Genomic DNA, 24,292 nt, shown 5'->3' on the forward strand with positions numbered 1-24,292 from the left:
AAAAAATTACACAGTGGGGTGATGCTATTGCAATAGAGGCTCCTGTAATGGGCTACACTCAACTACTGAATCCTTTGAACTATTTTTCAAGGAAAGATAGTTGTAGGCAGCCTCAGGACTGGGGCTGATCCATCTCCACTGGGAATCCCAGCACTGCTCTGGCTGTGGATGGTGGCCAGGGCGGCTGCCAGGTGCCTGTTGAGCTACAGAGCCAGCCTTGCACAGCAAAACCATTTGGCTTTTTCCCTGTAGGGAATCCCCCCTCAGTGCCCAGCTGGAGGGACTGGTGTGCAGGCACAGAGGTGAGCAGCAGGTGCTCTGTGCTTGGTGCAGGGCAGGTTCCTCCTCCTCCCAGCCTGCTCCTGCCAGCATGTGCAGGAAAGATGGACTGCTGCTCCAAACGTGGACATGAGGAGCACTTTCCCTTGGCATTTACATATTTGGCATCCTTTAGTGGTTACTTAATCATCCCTTTCAACAGAAAGCAGTGGGGAGCCCCACCTTGGACCTTGTTATGAGTTTTAGCAGGGACGCAGCCTTGGGAAACCAAGTCCCTGGGCAAACAGGGAGCATGCCCCAGGCATCCATTTGCACTCCAGAGGAAAGTGGGGCAGGTAATTTCTCTTTGAGGTGAGCAAGAGCAGGAAAAAAACCACCAGAATGTGGATTAAATTCTAGTGAATGACAAACTGTATGTGAGAGGTTGATGTGAATCTTCTTAAGTGGGCAATGCTCAGCCTTCATCTATCTCTGATTAATTTAATGATGTGGTCATGAGGGTATTTTTTAATATCAGTGGATAGTTTGAAAGAAAAAGGAAAATCCTTCATGAAAATGATGTTCAGCTGATATCCCTGCTCTGTTTTAATGTACACATTACACCCTATAGAAAGCACAAACCTTAGTTCTAATTAATGCTGTTGAGAACTAGAGTGGCCACAGATGCAGTTCTTAAGGAGTGAACCTTTTATGAGTTCTTAATGCTGAACCTGGCAATAACTTCTAACCTGTAATACAGCAGAATGAACATGCAAACTTAGGTATTTTGAACCTCAAAAAGGAAAAATAGATATTGCCTATCTACCTCCCTCACCAGTTTCATATTACTGGTGCAATAGAAATGAGATTTACAAATCTCTTCATTGAACAGAGGTTACTAGAAGGAAAATATCTATTTTAAATTAAGACTAATTTAACCCCTTAATGGTACAAGTAATTGACTCCATTTCACTAAGTCTGATTTGACAGCATTAATTAAAATTTTGAAGCCTCTTAGATTGTAAATTGAACTGCAGGGTTTTAAGCAAATTATTATTTTATGCAATTGGAAGCCAGCTGTTTGAAGCATGATCTGAAGAAGGTGTAAAGTACCTTTATTTGACCAATGGATATTACTGTGCATAAAGCTTATTTACAAAATTATGGCTCTGCCTCAGTGTACCACAGCTTACAGACCAACCTGTGCAAGTCTTATTTAACAAGACTTTGCAGTACAATTTGTCTTTTCCAGCTGTCAAGGTCTGCTCTGTGTGACCATTTGGTATAACCAGATAGCTCCAAGCAGTACTGAAGTAGCTGTGGTTACACAGGCTGAAATTAAATATTTCCCCAGCACCGCCACTGTAACCCACAAGGTTTTTAATCACAGGATATTGCTGTGCTAAAAATTACCTCTGGGTGTTTTTTTTCTCATGAATATATCAGAGAGATGGGAAGGAAGATGGATAGGCAGGAAATGAGAAAAGCTCTGTTGTCCTGGTGAAAGATGAGGAGCACACACACGTGAGGCAGGGCTGGGATTGTGAGCCCTGACACCACAGCTGATTCCTGAATCTCTGGCTGGGTCCTGCCCTGGGACTTCTGTGTAAGGAGAGGATGAATCCTCCAGTACAGACTGAAATAACTGGATTTTAAACCAGAGATGTCACCAGCAGCATCTGCTATAGATACAGCCACTGCTGTGGCAACCTCAGGGATAGAAAAGCACTGCTGGTGCCAACAATGTGTTTTTCCAAGTGGAGATGGGAAATGAGAGAGACAGAATTTACTCAGGTGTCCTCATCTGCAAGCTATTACAGTTTTAAAAATTTTTATTTTACTTAAAGCAATATGTAATTAAAAAAAAAAAGTTGGCTAAATCATTTTAATACTATTTTTAATGGTCTTTTACCCCTACATTATTGATACATGCTTGACCAAGGGCCATACCACAGCACTACAGACCTGCCTGTAAGAGGAAGCTTAGTGGCATTGCCAGGCTCAGAGGGGACTGTCACTGGCAGAGCCCTGCTGTCCCCTCGTGCAGGGGATTCACCCACCCTGAGCACCCTGGGCTGGCTGCATGTGCTGGGCACGGGCTCCATCAGCCCTGAGCTGCAGCAGAGCTGCTCTCCTCGACCCATCCCAAAGCTTATTGCAGTCAGATATCAACTTTTGGCTCTTTGTTGTTCTGTCCTCTCTCCCAGACCAATTCTTGTATCATAATGCTGAAAAACTCTTTTTTCAAAGGCATCAGGTTGCTGCTGCATTTCACAGATGATGTCCTTGATTTCAGGAAGAGGCTGCAACAAACCGGATATTTGATTCTTTGAGCTGTATTAGATGTGTCCAGATCAAAATTGCAGTGTCTGGCATTTATTAGTTTCTTCTAACACTTCCCTGAAATCCTTGCTGATAAAACCTCTCATTCATATTTTGCAGGCGTCGCTTTTCTTCCAGCCAGCATCTCTTATCTCATTGGGACGAATCTTTTTGGGATACTTGCACACAAAATTGGAAGGTATGCTTAATTTAAAAATACTAATCACCTCCCAGTCTCTTCATGTACTATTTCCAGTGTTTCCCAGGGCAGTTTATTGATAGTGGAAATTATTAAAGCTTGTTCTATAGGAGAAAAATTGCTTTTTTTTGAACACATTGCTACTTTAGCTGTTGAACTCAGTGCTTCAGACATGGCTTTGAAACATTCAGGATCAGCTCTAACATCTCATTATCACCATCTCTGAGTGATGTTTCTTCTTTGGTAGGTGGCTTTGTGCTTTGCTCGGGATGCTGATCGTGGGAATAAGTATTTTATGTGTAAGTAGACAATCACACATCTTTTAAATCATGTGAATGTTGGTGTGCTCATCTTCAAATATGTGCTTTTCCCATGAGAGTTTCATGACATGTTATTAAACAATGTGTGGTTAATGGGTTCCAGATCAGAGTTTTGAGTGCTTTCCAATTTCAGTGCTTCAATTATTTTTAGAAATGATGACTCTGAGAGGAGCATGCTGCTCTGTTGAGCTGTCACTCAGCAGTTTATAATAGTAACTGTGTCAGTGGTTTAATGGCACAGTTGTCTGAAATGACAGCTCAGAACAAGGATCAGACTCTCAGATCTGTACAAAGTGGGCCATAACTACTTGGAGAATTTATCTCAGAAAAAGAAGCTAACCTCATTAGCATGTGCAGTATGGTGTAATTAACTGGCTGAAATTTCCTTTGTAGGTACCGTTTGCTAAAAACATTTATGGGCTCATAGCACCAACTTTTGGAGTTGGATTTGCCATAGGTAAGAACATTTGCAATGAGTTCTTACAATCTGTTGTTTCTGTAAAAATGATTTGATATGAAGTTACACAGAAAATCAGGTTTTTTGCTATTCTGATCTAACAGCCTGAGCTGTGGCCCAAACTGGCAGGCAGAGCAAGAAGGAATTAAGGGACAGTGCTTAGGGAGTTTGAACCAGGCTGCTTTAGACCAGCTGGACCCCCAGGCTGTCCAGAACTGCTCCATCAACCTAAAGAGACCTTTCAACCTGTCCATGAATGTAAATGTTGTTTTTAGAAATGCAGCTGTTTACTGCCCCAAACCCACAGCCTTCCCTGCAGAGGAAAAGGATTTATACAGTCATTTCCACTGGAAAAAAAGAGGCTTAAATTGTTTGTACACAAAGGGGAATTCCCAAGATCACACACAGGTACTCCTCAAGTAACGTGTGTGACTTTCCTTACCCTGGGCTGTGCAGTGGGGACCCTGCCTTGTTTTCAGTGCTTGGTGCTCAGCAAATGTCCTGGGGCATCTCCACACCAGGGATGTGCAGTGAGGGGAAAGAAGCTTCAGGAACAAATTATCTTAGCAGTTTTGTGAGCTGTCTGTGCTGTTTCTTGCCAGAAATGAGGGTGTGTACCAAAAGACATGATAAAAACACTGGAAATCATCTTGGTTGACTGGGGGCCAATGCTGTCTTTTAGGCCTTCAATCAGGATAGATTCACACCAGATATCTTCCCCCTAATTGCTTGGCAGGGAATGTGGGGTGGGAGCTTTGCTCAGACACTTGGTGGGAAGTGTGGATACACCCTCAGCTCCCATCTCCCCTGTCCTCTGGCAGGTGCCACGTGTGCCTGTCCACAGGTGACCCCAGACACAGCAAACACCATAAAGAGCAAAGCTAGCACAGACTATTTTTAGACAAATCTTGCTGTGTACACCTCTATACATGTCCACACATGACCTCAGGCACAGCAAACACCATAAAAAGCAAAGATAACACAGACTATTTTGTGTTATCTTTGCTTTTTATATGTAAATCTTGCTTAGTTATGAACAAGCTGCTTTTTGCACCCCTTCTTAGCACATCATTCACCAAAAAGGGTTGAAAGAAGGGGAGGAAAAGGCAGCAGCATTTTCCTGGAATGTGTTTTGCAGGGATGGTGGACTCCTCCATGATGCCAATCATGGGCTACCTGGTGGATCTGCGCCACGTGTCAGTCTATGGCAGTGTGTATGCCATAGCTGACGTTGCCTTTTGCATGGGTTTTGCCATAGGTAAGTCCAGCCTTCCCCTGCCTGGAAAGCACAGTTAAGCAAAGCAGGAATCTGCTACAGTGCCAGCTGTGAATCCCAGTGGGGCCTGCAGATTTTATGAGAGGAGGATCTTATTTTCTGCAAGAAATCAGAGCGGGGGGAATTGTGTTTGGCATCCATTCCCCTCCCCTGCTGCAATTTTTCATTATTGAGTTAACAGGCTCAATTCATGAGCCTGAAGGTGTCTGTGAAGGCACTGAACATAAATGGGATATACTGAGGAAAGAGGCCTTGGAACACTTTAATACCACAGCTGTGCTCCAAGGGTCTGTGGGGGAATCACTCCCCCCTGACCCCCTGCCTCCTTGAGAGCACGACACAGCTGCCCTCAGGAACACCTCAAATCTCCCCAAGGAATGTGGGCTATGGAGCCAGGAAAGTTTTATGATTATGTTTAATCATATTATATCTTTATATATATTTTATATAATTATATGTAAATTTATATAATTTTCGTATTTATAAAATTTTATATATTTATATTATAGAAACATTTATAAAATTTTATAAATATTATTATATATAAAATTTATATAATTTTATATATTTATATATTTTTATGTAATTATATATAATTGTGTTAAATCATAATTATATTTATGTTTATAATTACAAACACGTCTTTACATTCCTCCAATCTGTTTGTAAGATGGGGGGTTTGTATACAAAATTACTTGTATGCAAAATATGCTGCTGCAAATGTTGTGTCAGAGCAATCTGCAGAAAAGGGTTTTTATCTGTACAAGGTCCCTCTGCTGGTGGTGCCATTGCCAAGGCCATTGGATTCCCATGGCTCATGACAATTATAGGAATTGTGGATATCATCTTTGCTCCCCTGTGCTTCTTCCTTCGAAGTCCACCTGCCAAAGAGGAGAAAATGGTAAGTGCAAGTTGGTTTCTTTTTTTTTTTTTAAATTTTGTTTTTTTTTCAGTGAAACAAATGATAACTTATATTTGCATCTTTGCCTCTAAGTTCCTCAAAACAGGACCAGCTCATGTATTTCACTCTCAAGCATTAACTTTGGAATGAACTCCCCCTTCTTTCTATGTCCAAGCTGTATAAAGGCAAACCCTTTATTAACTAGATGTTACAAAGTCACAAATTTGATTTTTATGAAACAGGGTCCTGCAGACATTCCTCTGCACCAGCATATGCTGTGGTGGAGTCAGTAGAGAATTCATTTCCCTTTTCCTTTAGGAACCAGAACTCTTTTGGCCAATTGATCAAATTATTCCTTGGTGCGCCTCAAACTGGTTTTTCCCATAGTCCTCTGGGAAAAAATATAAAAAAATATTCCACAGTATATTGTGAATCATCTTTTTTCTTCCTTCTCTTTCCTTCATACATTTCACCTATCCCTACAAACTAGTGGCTCCTCTGTCCAATATGTACCACAGGCCTTCTCTTTTTTTTTATAATATAAATTTGCCAAAGACTTATGATCTGGAGCACTCAGTGCTCCCCAGCCACTGTAGGGTGTGTAAGAACAGTGTCACCATCTTTAAATTTAGCCCACTCAGCACTCCATCCTTGCTCTTCCCCAAAAAGGCTGATCTGGGCCCAAAATGTAGTTGCTGGTTGTTTATTTGGGTGAAAAGAAACTAATTTTGCATGGCCATGGTCTTATTCTGCAGCGGCACCTCTCTGCAAGGTAAGGACAGCACCTGATGCTGGCGCCGCTCACTTTGTGCTGGCAGAAGGTGGAAAATGGAATCTTGCTGCAATAATGGTGTGTGTGAGGCCAGAGACCTTCTGTTTGGCTCATGTTTGGACTGCAGAATCCCAGTTAATCCCTTGTCATGACCTTTGCTGAATGCACTGGTTTCGTTTGTTTTGGTTTTTGTACATTAAATAAGGCTGAGGAACAGAAAGGAAAAAAAAAATCAGCTGCTCTTTCTTGGCAATATAAAATTTATCATGTACTTCCAAGGGTCTCCCCTCATGGCTCCAACACCTTCCAGCATCTGCTACCTCTAATATAGCTTTAAATGCAAAATAGCTCCTGTTCCCAAAGTGGCTCATGGCTGTAAAATGATGTACAGTTCTTTCAGGTTGGAGGAGAGACAAAAGGAGGGTCCCAACATTGTGGTCTTTGCATAATTATAACCCCCAAACTTATTTACACTCAGCAGAAAGAACACTACACAGCTGCTCCAGAGCTCCTTGGGAAATTTCAGCCCAGAAATTTTAGTATTTTATCTGGCTCTTACCATGATTACCACTTTTAGCTTGCCATGGGTGTCAAGCACAGCATAGGGACCACCACTCCTGGCATTATCCTCAGTTTTGCTGTTCTGGAACTCCATGGAAAGAGGGGGGAAAACAGTAAAAGAGTCCTACTTGAAGCAGTAGGACTGCTCTTGATCATTCATCCAGGTTTTAATAGATGGAAATCAATTCTGGGAGGGGTAAACTACTGTCTCTGCAGAGCAGGTAGATGTATTTCAATAACACCTGGGCTGAAATACTGGAAATAGAAACTTTCCAGAGCTGTCTTCAGCACTAAGATCCCTCTCACACAGACCTGAGGACCTAATTTACCCTAATTGCAATCAGTTTGGGGTCTGCCTCAAGGGAGGAGAGGTGAATCCCTGAGTGCTGCATGCAGCCCCAGCCCCAGCCTCAGCTGGATGCTAAGCAGAAATACTCACACTCTCTTTTCTTCCAGGCAATACTCATGGATCACAACTGTCCTGTGAAAACAAAAATGTACACCCAGAACAACATCCAATCCTACCCCATAGGTGAAGAAGAGGAGGAATATGAAAGTGATGAATAACAGAAAAGCCATATAACATATTTAGGTGTACAAAATGCTGTGGTTCATGTGAAACATCTCATCCAGAAATAGGTTTTAGCTGTACTGTACATTTAATAGTGAAATGGTCAGAGAAACCAAAGGTATATTATTTATTGGTGACTATAAAGCAGACTGCAAACCGCCTTATGGGGGGAAAGAGCTTTTATAGACCATTTGTATAGTGTTACTCTTTGTGTATTTAATTTTATTGAATATTACACTCTATTTTTTATTAAATGTGTAGTATAAATCTGTATAAAATGTGAATTTTAACTATTTGGTTTTTAAAGTCACCTCATTGACAGTCTTTCATATTTTATTTGAAGTCATAGGTTACTGTCCAACTTGAGTCTTTCTTATTTGATTGGAAATTTTAAAAAGCAACCCTCAAGGAAAACCCATCCAATTTGCATCCTTTTAAGTGACAACCTTGTAAGTGCATTGAAAGGAGCTGGAATTCAGAGTGTGGGCAGCACTATCACTTTTTTCAACTTCAGGTCCTAATAATATATACAAAAAACTAAGTAAGAGGCACAGCTTCTCTGCCAGTTTAAATACTGCCTTCTCCCTGAACCCCCAGCGTTGAGGAAAACATGTTAAAGAGATGAGTGTATTTGTATTATTGGTATCTAACAAAGCTTTAATCAAGCAGTTGTGCAATGTGAAGCCCCCAAACACTCAGCACCAGGTAAACAAGTGGGAATGAACATGCAGCGTTCCTGTCCCTTAGCAGGGAATGTAACAGCATGAGGATACTTTTTGTATTTCTATCTTTTGGATCTTTTAACAGATTTCATATTTATTTTAGTTTATTTATCTTCAGTGAGTGGTTAGGAACAGCTGCAGTATTACAGTATTCAGTCTTAGCATGTACTGAAAGTGAGCTGCTAACTGGAGCAGTTCAAACAACTCTTCTACATGCATTTACGTATCCATCTAAAAATTCAGTGTACTTTTTTTTTTAAATGAGTTCCAATACACTCTTTGCTTAAAAAATGGAAGAAACAGCCAGTTTGTTGCCAATCTCTCATAACATTTGGGGACACAGCCCAATACAGGTGAAGTACTGTATTAGGCAGTCCCTGTCTGCACTTAGAAAAAACAAGACTTGGAAAGAAAGCATTTTAAAAACAATCCCAACGTCCTTCTCAGCCATGGTGTATAATTTCATTTGTAAAATGAAAATCTTGATGTGCCTTCTCTCATGTAATTGCAGATGTTTTATGTACTACAGCATAGATACTATGTTTACATATAGTTTTGTAAAGCGTATATACTATGGTCAAAAAATATGAAAAATATAGTGGATCAAACTTCAAGTATTGCTCTGTCAATAATTATGCATTCAGAACACATCAAAATAAAGTTATCTGACAGAAGTTCATGATCTATTGTAATAAAATGAAAAAAGGATTAAAAAAGAACAACCCCCCTCAGGATTTGCCTTACGCAGTGTGCTTTACCAGTGGGGAAAGCTGGCAGGAAAGCATTTCTTAGAGCTCCTTCAGAAACCAAGATTCTGTCTCATGATGAATTCTTCACCAACACCAAGTAAGTAATAATTGTGCAGACCAGTGGCTATTTACATCAGGCTCAGATTTTACTGTGATTTGCACACTGAAACTTTGTTCCAAGAGATGTTATTCTACTTAACCTCACTGAAGTCTTTTGGTCAACATCAAGTTGTTAATCTGATCAAATTTGAGACTGAAATACCAATGCAAGAATTCTGAATTATTACAGGATGTGCTCATCCTTTTGCCAGCTGATCAACCAGTGTATTTCTTGAATTCACCAATATATGATTCAAACGTAGCAACTCACATTTTTTTAAAAGCACAGAAAGGCCTTCTTCATGGCTTGGTTTTCAATTTTTGGGTACATCAAAACTAAGGAGGAGTTTGCATTAATCTGCAAGATGAGTATGAGGAGGAGAGCCAAGGGGAGAGAAATGGATCACATTCCTTTTCTACAGCTGGTGCCAGTGCCTGCTGGGCCTGAGGGAGCAGCATCTTCCCAGGAGTTGCTGAGCAGATCAATGCAGTGGCTCCCCTTCTCTTGCTCCACTCCTGCTCCACCAGAAGAGGAAGATTAATTAAAATCCACAAAGAAACTCATGTTTGTAATCTCTGTGACACCTTTCTCCCCACTCCCAAATAAAAACTTAGCAGCTGTTTAGGATTTTTTGAGTAATGAATAACCAAACCTTTTTTTGGTGATAGTCAGGAAGAAATTTTACTCAGAAAATACACAAAAATTCCCCTTCTGTCCTGGAAAAATGTGGATTTTTCCTATTTTGTATATTTGTATCTGTGTCAATTCAGGTGTGACAAAGACACTTCATTGATTTGCTTCCACTATTTATTCCTCCTCTGCAGCTGTAAACTTCCACAGATGCTTTGTTTCAAATTTCTCACTCCAAATAATCCAGTTATCAGTAGTTTTATATAATGCAAAATGTGCTTCTCCCCTGAAGATCCTTCCTTTTAAGAGATGGCATAAGATGATAAGCTACTGCAATAGAAGTGCTTAAAAAACATTGACACAATGCAAGGAAGTTGATAATTTAGCAAAACTATTTTATTAAAGCTTATTTTCATGATAAAATAATAGCCAACAAAATCATATTAGGCAGGTCTTCTGCAAATGTGTGTAGCTGCCACCTATTCAGATATCATTAAGTCAAGATATTCTTGTTTTCTGTGGTAGTCTTTATTTTCAGCTATTTACAGTCAAGCATGAAGCAAAGATTACATCAGGAATGTAGTATTACAATTTCCCCCTGGAGATTCACTGCTTATTGTAAATAATGCCAGACAGGAATTCATGTTTTCCTTCTTACCACTAAAATACAACTATTTTGCCCCTTTTCCATTCAGTATATTTAAAAATATTGCACTACATTTAATTTACCTCTTACAATCATCATCATTAGCAACACTTATGTGAGGAAAATGATACCCAGCTTTTCTTACCCACTGTGTTACAGGAGTCAATTGAAAACCATGAATGTGGATTTTGAAATCAGTATTTGCATTGTTTTCACAGCTCCTTCATGTGCACCAGGGCTTAAATGAAGCACTTGGATATATTTGAAAACCTCTGTAGTAGTCTGTAAGAGCAAACACTGATGGCATTGAATGCAGATCACCACCAATGGTAAGCTGCTGAGAAAATGGAGTGGGGAAGTTTTCATATGCATCTCAAGCAAGTACAGGTTAAATAACTTTTAGACAAGAAGGGAAGCTCATTTTGTGCGATTATTTGCTGAAGCTTAATTTCAGAAGTGTGTCACATGCCTGTTTTAGCCTGGATAGTTTTCCATACATCAACTAAGTAGTATCAACTGCCCAGAACTCACTAAAAAGTGCAAGTAGTTGCATGACTGGCAGTAACCATTTTGCTTAGAAGCACAAGCACACTGTCCCATGATGAAAACCACTGCTTCTTAATTTTGCCCATCACAAACTAAACCAAGAAGCAAATTTAAAGGAGAGGTACATTACACATGACCTCAAAAACTAAAGGAGTTATTTTTACCATCTCAAACTCCACTCCCATAAAGGCTTTTTTTTTTTCTACTACCAGCAATACCAGTGATAATGATACGAGTACCTAGCACAGTACCTAAAATAAAGATGATATTTTATACAAAATTTCTATACACAGAAGATGAAACAATGTCTACAGGAAATAAATAAGAATGATGGCCTTAGCCAGGTGATGCTAAGATCCACAGTTTACACATAGCACAAGACCAGACAGTTCTTTTCGAAAGCAGCTGGCTGAATTTCTTCCTCATCTCTACTGAACTCACAAATTGACTCAAATAAAACATGTTATATACACTATAAGACATTTTGCTGACAAAGGTGATCCTTCTGCTCAGACTCTATCTTCTGTCTGAGAAGCTGAATGCAACTTACCATGCTATGATTACTCAAAAGTGTTGAGAGAACATTAGTTATTTTGTTTTTTGCACCTTAAGCTTTCCAAAATGATAGTCTGCAGCAAAATATTAATTTCTTTATATTACTTACACCATGATTACATGCTTTTACACAGAAGGCAATGAAACCTCCAACTCTTGTGAAGAACAACTTTCCTTTATCAGGCTATCAGATAATACAACATCACAAACATACGATTTCATTCTGGAAGGCAACGAGCCTCTTACCTTGAAAATATTCCCAATTAAATTATTATGAGATACCAGTTTATACTTTGATATCTAACAATAGTCCCAAGTTCTAAGGAGGATTTTTTTTAGCATAGCATTACTATATTTTGTGTTAAGTACAAACTACAAAAAGTTCTTGTATTTAACAAAAACATGGAAAACAAATGATATGCAATGGTAACTTCAGTCAGTATTAATAACAGACAAAATGAAAGACTTTTTGTTTGCTTTCATGATATGTTTGGCAAAAAATATACAACTACCTAGAAGACATACAATAAAACTGTGATTAACACTTAAAAGCCTGGCCCCTTGGTGACTTCTGAGTCAGTCATCAGCTTAGGCATGCAACAAGCTTATAATGTTTTCATCATACAATGGATACTAAACATCTTGAAAACCCTGCCTGTTTCCCATTGAAAACACTACCTAAAAAAACAAAACAAAAAAAAATACAGAGAGGGGAAGTGGGGTCAAGTAATGCATTAAGGAAACCACACACATTGATGTGAAATGGTAGGGTTACATAATTAGAAAAAATAAAAATAAGTTATTAAAAATAAATTTCCAATATAAACCCCAAAGTGTAGTTTTAACCAGCTACTTTAACAAAATGATGGTGCTGTAGCTGGAGAAGAACCACTATTAGCAATTAACTGTGGAGAAGCAGGACACGCACATTGTACCAGTGTTTTAATTTAATTTGTGTGTGTTTGGATTTAAGTGCAAAGTATTCTTTTAGTCCATTCCTTCAAAGACTAAATATGTAAATATCAGTCTGATTGAGGTGGATCAACAGGTTCTTCTTCTGATATGATGTTCAATGTCGGAGCCTCTGTCAGACTGCCATCTTCGCTATCCACTTCTTCTGCTATACTGGGTTCCTCAAAATCTTTAGTCAGTTTTTTGGATTGCTTCTCTAAGAGCATGTTCTCCAGGGACTCTAGATCCTCAATGCCTGCCCTGTAGTGGATCATCAGCAGCGTGAGGGCCTGCAGTCTCTCACCCGACTTAGCCAGCGCAGCAGAAATCAGGGCTTTTTTCCTCACGTCGCTCGTCTCTTTTTCCTCTTTAACCAGTGAATTATTGTTTTCCAGCTCTTGGTCTATTTCATTCTGCAGCTTATCCAACATAAACTCCAATTTCTGAAAGCGCTCCTCCGTGGGTAAGCTCCTGTAGAGGTCACGGCCAATCTCCTTCACGGCGATGAAGACGCTGTCGTCGAGGCCGCCCTCCTTGCGCACCAGCTTGATGCCGGCGCCCCCGACGCGCTTGGAGGGGCTGCTGGGCCCGCTGAGCTCGGTGTCGCTGCTCTCGTTGTCCGACGTGTTCGGGGTGTGCTTGGGGGAAGGCTCGGCCACGTCGGGGCCCTGCTCGGCCAGCCGGGCTTTGGGCACCTGCCGGAGGTTCAGCAGCCGCGTGCTCGTGTTGATGATGTGCCTGGTCAAACCTGTGGTTCTGTGAGCGGACTTGGCCTCCGAATCGACCCGAGAGGAGGCGGCTGCAGGAGCCTCCTGGCCCTCGGCTCTGCTGCCGCCCCCAGTTCGATCGAGCCGCCTTTCGGCTCCTACACAAAAGGGCGTCTCAGTTAAACATTTTTCTAGACATTTTTTATGGCAAACATAAGCACAGAACATGCACTGCGAAGCTGCTTTAGTCCATACTTTCTTTTTGCAGTAATCGCACCAAGTTGGATTCTGAAACTGAGTATCTTGAAAGTTATGCTTGTTCTCTGTGAGAACTTGTCCCGAGAAATGATCCTCTTTCTGATGAGCATGAGCTTCTTCTTCTAAGTGAGACTCTCTCTCTTTCTCCAGAAATGTGCTTGTATCATCAATTTCACCTTCTTTTAAATATTTGAATTGTAAAGTTATGTCACCGTAACAAAATTTTTCATTGAAACCTTTATGGGTTGTCAAACTCCGCAACGCTGTTCTGGTGACTGCTGCCTTAGGTGTAGGAGCATGCAGCTGAAATTTTCTAACAAATTCCATTGAGGATGTAGCTAGACAATCTAAAGCAATTTCTTCAAGTTTTATGCTTGCATATCCTAAGCAGATAAAACCACCTGCTTTGAAAGGGTCTCTGCACCACAGTGCAACATTAAGGTACTTGTGGTATTTTTCTACTTCAAATAGACAGGAGGATGTTCTCGTCATCGGCCACCGGCCCTGACGGGCTTTATAAGGAATTTCTGGTGACTCCCAGGTTCGATGATCATCACTATCTTTGCTGCTACGTGCATTTTCTGTAAGTCCATCTTTTAATGTATCTTGCTTTGGTGCTGTTACTACTTTCGATACTGCTGGGTCTTCTATCTGATCACTAATTTTAATTAGCTTCTCTGTAGATTTTTCTCCGTTATTTGCAGGGGGAGGTGGCCTCTCTGGTTTATCAGGACATACACTTCCAGTTTCTAACACAGTTTGGCTATCACTAGTAGACAAAGGAGGCTTAATTTGGGGCCTAGGTGGCACAGGAGGCTTAGTACTAGATCCTTGTGACTGTTTACCTGACGGCTGTGGTGCATCTGAAACCTCAAGAGTTTTAGGTGTTGCCACTTTAGCCCCATCTTTTTGTTGTGTTTTGGATGCTGCCTGGTAATTTCCTAAATGCAGTTTTCGATTCAGGATGGGTGATATAGTTCCAAGAGGTTTAGCAGCAGCAAGAATTACTACTGACCGTTTGGGACTCTGAGATGTTGGCAGATCTTCTTTTTGGTCAGGTGCATCACAAGCTAAGTCTTCAAATTCTGAATCAAAATCTCTGCTATCAGTATCAGCTGTTAAACTATTCTGGTCATCTTCTGCCTGTGCCAAGAAAGCTGTGTCCTCCAATTGTCCAAATCCATCCTGCAGTGCTGAGCCATGCTGATTATACCCAACAGGCCTTTCATAAAAGACTAAAACTCTCTCCCCAGCTTGTCTAATCAGCTTCAATACTTGGACAGTTGATGTGATTTTAACACCTATTAAAAAAAAGGACAAACATTATTAGGTTCTAATTATGATAATACTCTAAGTGACCAAAAATAGTCAACAAACACATTGTTGCTCAGTAACAAAGGAAGTCAATTATGACAGAAGAGCTTAATTGAAATGTAACAGATGGATTCTCTCCATTTTATTCATATAAATATGGAGCTGGAAAAAATAATTACATAAACACTCCAGTTTGCTCCTTGTAATAATACTGTAATCTTACATAGTAATGTTGATTTGATATGGAAACAGTTTTGACCTTGCTCTTACTGTAAGTTTGGACTTTTCAGCAGTAGACATTTAACAAAGGACTCAAAAAAGATGGGTATCTTTAAATACAACTATAATTATAACAGAAGCAGGCTAAAATGAAAATCTTTCCAATATGCTAATGAAATATGGGCATAATGCTACATTATCAGTGTGGCTGGAGTGAGCTGAACCATCTTCCTGAGCAGAACTTTCAGAGCCATTTGATGTATGCAAGCTAAAATATCTTAATGAGCACACAGTCCAAATACAATCATGCAGGGGATCCCATAAAAATGATTTTTCCTTTGTTCTAAAGCAATCATCAGCTATCTATTCAAAGGAACTGAAAACCCTTTTAAATTACTGGAATATTGCAATGGGGATTTATTTAGGCAGTACCTAAGCAAAAGAACCCATTGTAGATTTTAAGCTCTGGTCTGTAAAACCTCTGTAAAAGGTTAAACCTCCTGCTAGCCCAGTCACATTAATGTTTTGGCTCGGTTTTTTATTGTTTTGTTTTGTTGTTTGTTTGTTCTGTTTTTAATGTTGTTGCCAAATGGTTATTCAAGCTTCTTTTGCCTTTTACCTAAGAAGGAGTAAATAAATATGCAACAAAATAAATCAAGCAAACAAAGACCTTAAGTGACCATAAATACATTAATGTTAGCTTTGAGTGCCAAGCACAACTGTAACTATTAAGAAAGGGAGATTGGCTGAACTGGACAAGACGACCCCCATTGTGAAAGCTGACATATCACTCACTGCCAATTGCCAGCAGTCTGTCTCCTCTCTGTAGATCAGCAGCTGCAGCAGGTGAGTTTGGAGTCACAGTTTCGATGACAACGTGCCCTGCATCCTCCTCCTTGGACTGCACAAGGCGCAGCGTGAGCCCAACGCTTTGCAGATTCCCTTTCACAAGTTCTGCCTGCAGAGAAAGAAGTCAAAAGCATCTCAGTAAAGCTGACTGCAAGGATTAATGGCTACTAACAATAATTTAAATAAAAATTAAATAAAATGGTATCATTTTAGTATTAAAACCAGATTATTATTGAAAAAATGCATTAGGACATTCATTGACTTCACCTAATTGATCAACTGTCTGCCAACTAATTTTACACCTTTGGAGATATTCCCAAAAAGTCCCAGTCCTCAATAAAATACTACTATTAAACACAATCTCGTTATCCATTTTATTAGGAGCACTGCACCATCAACCTAGGTATCACTTTGAATGCAGCCCATTTGTGTTATAAAGCCTAACACTATGAGTGGCTTTCCAGTAGTCTGTGCACAAGGGTGTTTGAAGTGACAAAACTCTTATGTACTTACTTAAGATTGCCTAAGTACATTTAGAACAAATCTCAATTAACAACAGCCTAAAAAGTTTCTTCAAAGAGGCAAACCCTTTTCTCATACTTATCTTGCAAAATAAATAGAATTTAAATTTTAACTCAAATACATTTTTAAAAACAAACAAACGAAAAAAAAAAGGACAATTGAGGTGCAATCCCTGTAGCTGACTTTCGTATGACAGACCTAGGCAGTTATCAATTATTTACAGACCTCAGTGTCTGAGATCTTCGGCAACCTTTTTCCTAATAAAAGCAGCCCTTGATGAATTTAACAATATCATTTTTCCCCTAAAGCACATTCCTTTTAGACTATTTCAAATGACTGTCTACAATCATTCCATCAACAGGTATTCTATTTGAAAGGAGAACTCATATGTTTCAGCTTCAAGGATAGAAATTTAATTTGTTTTTTTGATTACCAAGAAGACAGAGGCCGATAGTGTAGAAACCTCCACAGGAAATTTTATATTTGGTTTCAATTTACTGAGTTCAGGTAGACAGCCTTCTCCTCCAGCCTTCTGCATTTACTTTGTTATTGTTTCAATTGTGGATGTTTGAACTGTCTGGAGCTGAGCCTCCTCTTTAGAGGATGTGCTCCTTACTCAGTCCATGGCTCTCTCCTTGGCTGCATAGCTGTCACTCCTTTCCCATAATTTTAATAGCACTGCATCTTGGTTCTTTTTTAATTGTAGTTCAGTTCTTTACAGAAATAAAAAGGCTTGTGCTGCTCTGCAGTTTGCTATAGAACAGCACTGCGCTTGAAGAAGCACACTTGTATTAACTTTCAAAGCTTTGTCACTATTTTCTGCAGTCACTATTTCCCACAGGCATCTACTCTTTTTTATCAAACTTCTATTGTTAATCCCCAGTAATGTATGTAAGAATAACAAGACCAATATAAGCTTAATTGCAGTTCCAAGACTTAAAGGTTATCTCAGAATGAAACAAGTAAATAGCTGCCTACAGAAACAACCCTGATGGAGTTTTCAGGTTGATTTTTGTTCATTTGTTTGCTTAAATGCCATCCTCATTTCCACAAAAACTACAGTTACATAATTAAATTTAAAAAAATTAAACAATAAAATACTAAGTGTTAAGAAACAAAGAAGTATTAGAAATGTCTGTGGAAGAAGACAAACTATTTTTTTTTAAAAAGAATTGCTCTTCTGCTTTAGCCCTTTATTTATATGCAATATAGCTTTAAGCTAGCAATTCACAAATGTTGCAATGTGCTGTATGGAAACAACATGAACAATTACTGCAATTTCAAACAACACTAATTGAATATTTTAACTGTCAGAAACACAAATGACACGAATTTGCTTTGGCAGCACACAAAGCTGCAACAAAAACAACATCCAAAGATCACAATAATATAAGTGCACATTCTTATCAAACAATGAGGAAACCATTATTTCTGAGCTTTGCTCGGAGTCCAAGTACTCAAATCTCAGTTTTCCTATGATGGTTCCTTTGTAAGTCTCGCTCTAAGTGATTAAGCTCAAAAAAATACTTCCAAATCATTGCGTTTGAATAGAAGAGGAACTATCATAATGAAGATCAGGAAGTAAACTCGCATTTAAGGAATGCTGACAAACATGAAAATTACAAAGGGCTGAAAAACAAATTATAACCACTTTTCCCCCTAATTTCTGTTAGTGCACTGAAGTAGAAAGCTGTTTAGTGAGAGAATTCCAGGAAAGAAATTGATGCTTAGAACAGTGAAAGGAAAAAAAAAAAACCAACAACCCAACAACAACAAAAACCTCAAGATGGTTTTCCTTTTAACACCGTGTTATTCTGGCCATTTAATTATACTCCTTTAGGAAGTCATTTATTTTGACTGTATATAGTTTCTTCTGAAATCTTACATTAGTTCTGTAGCTCACAGCCCAGAAGTGGAGCTCTTTAGCAAGACAAGATGTTTGAGAGCCAAGGCCCATCCAGGGTGGACATCCTGTTAGCTTTGCCTGGCAGCAGAAGAGACATTGCTGTGAGTTTGTTCTCAAGATGAGACAACTCTGGTCCACTCTCCAGTCTCTGAGCAGAGCAGAAAAACACCCAACTACTGAAGGAAGGTGGCCACCACAACCCTGTCACAGGAGTTACTTCAGGCCAACCTACTCCTTCCTTTTACAAGTTGGTATTTCTCATCCATTCAAAGGATGGCCCAAAATGGTAAGATTTCTCCAGAAAGTTATAAGTCTTGTCTGAAAGAGAATGTCAGAAGGAAGAGCTGGTGTTGCAACATTTGACTTTTTGAAGAAAGACAGGAATTACCTCTAACCACTGTTGGTACTTGCAATCATGGCAAAGTGCATGATAAGCAGATATGGAGAAAGGGCATAATTAAGATAGTAAAAAGGAATAAAAAAGTTACCAAAAGCTCTTTTTTAAAGCGCTTGTCAGTACAGACTCTGATGCTCTTGAGTTTCCTTTGAATCCAAGAACTCCTTTGAGCAGAACTACACAGTGGATGACTTAACAGTGAAAATATTCTGGAGTGCAAAGACAAGAAACTCCTGAGGTGATCTCCAGCATTTCACCCTTCCCTCCTCCTCCAGGGAGAGACCACATGAAAGAAATGAGGGACAGCTGGGACCCAAGATATGTAGGTATCTCTGAACATTTGGCTCCCATGCAGGGACACAGCCTGCAGATTACAACATGTATGACTCACTGATGGCAAGGAGACTTCCCATATTCCAGCGGTATCTGATGGAAAGCTGTTTTTGGAAGGAGAGTGCCTTTGAACATAACAAGCAAAGCTCATCTCAACTTTTTATTAACTTTGGCACAGTCACAAACTTTCTCAAGAAGCAAAGTGGTTTTATTTATCAACCCAAACCAGATGAATGGTTTCCTTGATTATTCTTTCTGGCACCTGCAAGAAACACCATGCTCAGGCTAAGATGAATGCAGGTGAAGACCATTTGAAGCTCTCAAACACTCCCCACCCCAACAAGTTCACTCACAAACCCAAACATCTTTGCATACCCAGCACAGCTACCTTCTGTCTCCCCCTCAAATTAAGACTTGATAATAAATGTGAAGGGCCAAAGACCTATTGGAACACTAAACACGAGGAGGATGTAAATCAGCTACATGACACAGAGGTTGGAAGAAAATTGCTAATAATGAAAGGACATTTATTATCAGAAACCTTGCTGCAAGGGAGAAAAACTAACAGCTGCACCCAGGAGAAAGGGAAATTTTAACCAATTAGCTATATCATATTAAAGCAAGTTTATTTTAATTTGATCTAATTAATAGCTCTGTTTTACTAGTTCCTGCAAATCTTAGTAGTTATTTAAATAAGGAGTAAGACAAAGCAGATATTAGTACTTCATTGTCAGTGACAAGCATACATTCAATGTATTTTATATTGAAATAATTAGAACTAAACTGTATCACAGAGCTTAGAAAATGTATCTTAAAAAAAAAAAAAAGCAAGCAATCCCCAGACTATTTATTAAATACTTGCTGAGAATAAAATGCAACAAAACAGGAATGACTGTCCTGGAGAGAAAAAAAAAAGGTAATAATTTCCTTGGTGTTTTATTATTAAAAATATCCCCCAAATCCAACAATAAAACAAGAGAACACAAGATGTCCTTTAACTTTAGAATTAATAGAACATTTTGATGTAGAGCTGTGAACACTTGGCTTTTACAGCACGAAGCCCACAAGCATCAATTCCACAGCACAATCTCACTGCCACTTTCAGTTCAATACTGGATGTGTGCTCTGGAAACACATGCAGGGGAAAATCATCTTGTGTCTCACAACCTTTCCTTGCCTCAGCCATGTTGTTCTGAAAGCCCAGTTGAATATCAGTGAAAAGAAATTTTTCCAAATCTTTTCAAACATACAGTACTGAACTCCACAGTGATTAATCAGAAGTTTACAGCTTGCTAGTATCATTTAAATGGCCAAATATTTACATGAGTGTCAAAACACGATGCAGTTTTAATCTTCAAATGCTTCATGAAATTATCAGTCTGAAATAATTTACAAATACAATGGGATGATAAATAAACATCCCTTTTACAGGCATTGATGCCATTTCATTTACTATTTATTCCAGAACTATATATGAAGTTAGATTATTATTTGATTCAGAGGTAAGAATGCCACCAGTAATACTGTAGTCTCCTAAGTAGAATCTAAGTTAACATTAGATACAGCACTTCTATTCAGAATTTCTAAGACAAGACATAATAAATAATGCCCATTAATAAATACAGAGATCACAACATCTAGGAAAATGTGTATGACAATCTCTGACTAGCAGTGCAACATTGTTCAGCTAAACTTTAAAAATTATTAGGTGTATACAAAAATAGAAAATGACAAAATTAAGCTGTAGCAGGATAACTGGAGCAGAAGACTTTTGCTTTTAAACTTAACTGCTTATTTTCAGGAACTAAAAAAGAAATAGTTGTTTTTGTAAGCTTAATTTTACACTGTAAAATAATGTGTAATTTGCTCAATTATTTGTAAGCGTTAACATCATAAATCTTTACTAGAATTTAGTAAGCATATCACATTCTTTTGAGTAATTGCTAAAAAAGCTTGATCACCCAAGCACAAATAAGAAATCTTTTTTTACTGACTTTACATCAATTAGAAGAATACTGTTTTTCCAAATTGTTCATATTCCCCATCAGGGGTATGTAACACCCTCTAAGTAGCAGAAACTGAACCCATGTCAGTGCTGTACTATGGATAAAAATATTTCTTTTTGGCCAAATCATTGGCATTGTTAAAAGTGATATCTTAGGTATTCTTGCAAGGTGTAGTCTAATGCCTTTTGAGGAAAAAAGTGAGAATGTCTGTAAAGTATTACATCCTCCCAGACAACCCCGCATGCCGAGAGGAGAGGAAGGAATATTTCACGTCAAAGCCCCCAAAACATTAAAGTCCGAAAGTGGGAAGCAGTTTCTTCTCTTCAGAAGACTCAGTTCTTTGCATTATTGAAAAAACGTTTCTGGCAAACATCCTTAAAACATTGACTTTAATATTATTGCTTTTTTCAAGCCTATTACTGAATACAGTTATTATGTATGACCTGCACAGCAAAAAGGCTCTGAGGTTATTTACAGCGGAGAGGAGGCACTGAAAGGAAACACGTATCGCCAAACCCATGATTTGCTCCTTAGAAACACTGGACACAAAGGAAATAAAATAATTTTCTTGTGGGAGTTTCTAAATCTATGCTTTAGAACAGGAGTAGGTGTTTTTCTTCTCCTTGTGTCACAGCCCTGAAGCCTAAAAAGGGAGCTTGTGGCAGTGTAGCACAAGTCTTTTCCAGCCCTCCTGTCCACAGGCACGGTAACATCAGACATGTTCCAGTGTAAACCTGGACTAAGGAATCCATGATGACAGAAACACTTTCATTTCCCAGTCACTGAGAAAGCTCCCAATTACACAAAGAGAAAAGTTTTCTGAGCATTCAAGAGCTACCCCTGTTCTTGGGATGTTTAAATAGCTCAGTATCAATAAAGTATGCCCTAATTATCAGTTCTGCACTGTATTCACTGTTATGTCTTACACGTGCACAGGTGCAACGATGCACACGTGTGGACGTGCCTCCATCTCCAGATTTAACCTGGCTATTTCCTTCAGTGGCTTCAGAAATGTTGAAACACACTGACAGAAGGTTTAAATAAAATAAAAAGCTGTAGTAATACTTACAGAATAACTACACTATACAGTACAACAAACAGTGAAAGGAAGGAAATAATCCCTGCAATCAAATTAAATCTATATAGAAAATTGACTTAAGTTCTTTTCCTCCGCACTAGAAAGAGGCATTAATTACAAATCACTCATTAGAAAAAGACTGATGGTAATGTAATGTAAAAGATAATACACTGGCTACTTAAAACATCAGTATACACTATAGCTAGAAGCAATATGCCCTTCTAGAAACCAAAATATGCTAGAAAACACATTTACAAACTTGGAAATTAATTTAATGATTTGTGAAATTATTTTTTTAAATAATTAACAAAAGACTGCTCGAATAAAAATATGCTTCAGTTTTTTCCATAACTGAATCTAAATACTAAATCTAAAATTGCTACTGTTCCACAATTTGTATCAAGACATCTATAACAACAACTAAAATACTCTTCCTTGCTATGTGATCCTTCCTCCATGCCTAAGATATACACATCTTTAGTATCATTCAAGTGGAAATTTAAATGTATTTTTCTACCATTCCCAGGTTTACATTGATTCAGTTAATTTTAATAAACAATTTCATTTGTCCCCTCCATTTTTTAAATATTTTGACAAAACATATCAGACAAATACGTTGAATGAATATGTATTTCTTCTAGATATACAGAATGGTAGGTGAAAGGGGGTGAAATAACTAAATTTATCAGTACACTTAAGCATTTAAATATATATGTGTGTATATGTGTGAATAGAACTGCCAAAAAGAAATCAAAAGGAAACTATCTGCTGCTTATAAAAAAATTCCTGTTCAACAGCAATCCCAATTATAGTTTTTGCACAATTTCTTTTACAGTCATAACTGAGCAACTGCTATAAAGATATTCTCATGTCCATTTTGCCTGAAAGAAGTAATTTGATAATACTATTAAAAACATGCAAAACCAAAATAAGTTTGAAAAAGCTACTAAAATGGACTTTTACCACAAGGAGATATCATCAATAAAAATAAAATTTCAGCCATATTTTTGTAATTTCTCTTTCTGTTCTGTGCCTCTTATTTGATAGCTAAACCATCCCTTACTTGTTCCCAACATTCACTGGAGTGTCTGTAGTGGGTTTCTGGACCAAGTGGAGCAAATTTCAGACATATTCAAATTTTAGACAGTGTTAATTAATTGGTTTTTTGCTTAACCTGGTGTTCTGCTTTCCTCCACTGCAGCTCTGACTGTGTGCTGAAACCCCATGGGTCAGGAAGGTTTTTCTGTACTCCCAGCTGTCCTGAGCAGACTTCCCCTTGCTTAATCCACTAAAAAAGTTAACTTTTCACACTGCTCACCTTTCTCTCCAAAACCTCTGAACAACACCCTCTGTCCTGAAAACAATTTTCATCAGGGAAACAAAGGAATCAGCCAACACTCAAAATCATCTTGCGATTAATTATTCACAAACAATTTTTCTAGTACAAATATCAGAAAATATCTAGTGCAATATCAGAAAATAAGTTCTTCAGCTTCTTTCCTTTGATTCAACACTGCCCATTTTGTAATTTCTGCATTTTTGACATATATTTGCATTCCATACCCTATCAGCTGGAGCAGCTCTATAGGACTGGTTACACCTTGGTGTCTCCTTGAGTGTTACTGAATGAACAGGCACCAACTGTCTTGTGGAATATTAGGAAAACCAAGTTTTTGATGACTATAAAACAGTGAAAAAAGGAAATTGGATGTTCTACCTTTTGCTTTGTTAATCTTTGTTAATCTTTTGAACTGTGGTCTGTGCACGGGCAGATATAACGATCTCAGACAAACGCTGCATTTTTCCTGTTTGGTTTGTTTTACTTTTAGGAAGAAGTGTACTTATGGACAAAGGTGCATATTTTCTTACTAGTCATCCTAAATAGCAAGCCAGTGGGACTCATTTTTTGTTCTACATGATAGCTTGTAAAACCCAAAAAATATAAGTTTAAAAATATGACGATAATTTCATTCTGAAACGCGTTACATATTGGGCCAAGATCATATTTAAAATAGCAATTCATTAACACCACAATATGGCAAATGTTATGCACATGTCTAACTTCACCATCATAAACTACTTGTCTGAAAAGAAATGTGACAATTCATGGTAGGAAAATGAAACATCTGCATGTCTGCCTGATGAGCACTGCAAACTTTAGACATCA

The 24,292-nt window shown here is 38.6% G+C and overlaps 2 protein-coding genes across 2 annotated transcripts in view; one reads left to right on the top strand and one right to left on the bottom strand.

Moving 5' to 3' along the window:
- The window catches only part of SLC18A2 (solute carrier family 18 member A2), a 28,149-nt gene extending 19,116 nt beyond the window's left edge, over positions 1-9,033 (top strand). The window contains exons 10-15 of the mRNA XM_066554470.1: positions 2,701-2,779; positions 3,027-3,078; positions 3,493-3,556; positions 4,695-4,814; positions 5,600-5,733; positions 7,523-9,033. Coding sequence (XP_066410567.1) covers positions 2,701-2,779; positions 3,027-3,078; positions 3,493-3,556; positions 4,695-4,814; positions 5,600-5,733; positions 7,523-7,633 — 560 coding nt within the window. The 3' untranslated portion in view covers positions 7,634-9,033. The remainder of the gene's footprint in view (positions 1-2,700; positions 2,780-3,026; positions 3,079-3,492; positions 3,557-4,694; positions 4,815-5,599; positions 5,734-7,522) is intronic.
- Positions 9,034-10,212: 1,179 nt separating this feature from the next.
- The window catches only part of PDZD8 (PDZ domain containing 8), a 52,310-nt gene continuing 38,230 nt past the window's right edge, over positions 10,213-24,292 (bottom strand). The window contains exons 4-5 of the mRNA XM_066554875.1: positions 15,830-15,992; positions 10,213-14,802 (exon numbers count right to left, since the gene is read on the bottom strand). Coding sequence (XP_066410972.1) covers positions 12,608-14,802; positions 15,830-15,992 — 2,358 coding nt within the window. The 3' untranslated portion in view covers positions 10,213-12,607. The remainder of the gene's footprint in view (positions 14,803-15,829; positions 15,993-24,292) is intronic.

This window comes from Molothrus aeneus, chromosome 8 (assembly GCF_037042795.1).
Source record: "Molothrus aeneus isolate 106 chromosome 8, BPBGC_Maene_1.0, whole genome shotgun sequence".
In the NCBI taxonomy this organism is placed as follows: Eukaryota; Metazoa; Chordata; class Aves; order Passeriformes; family Icteridae; genus Molothrus; species Molothrus aeneus.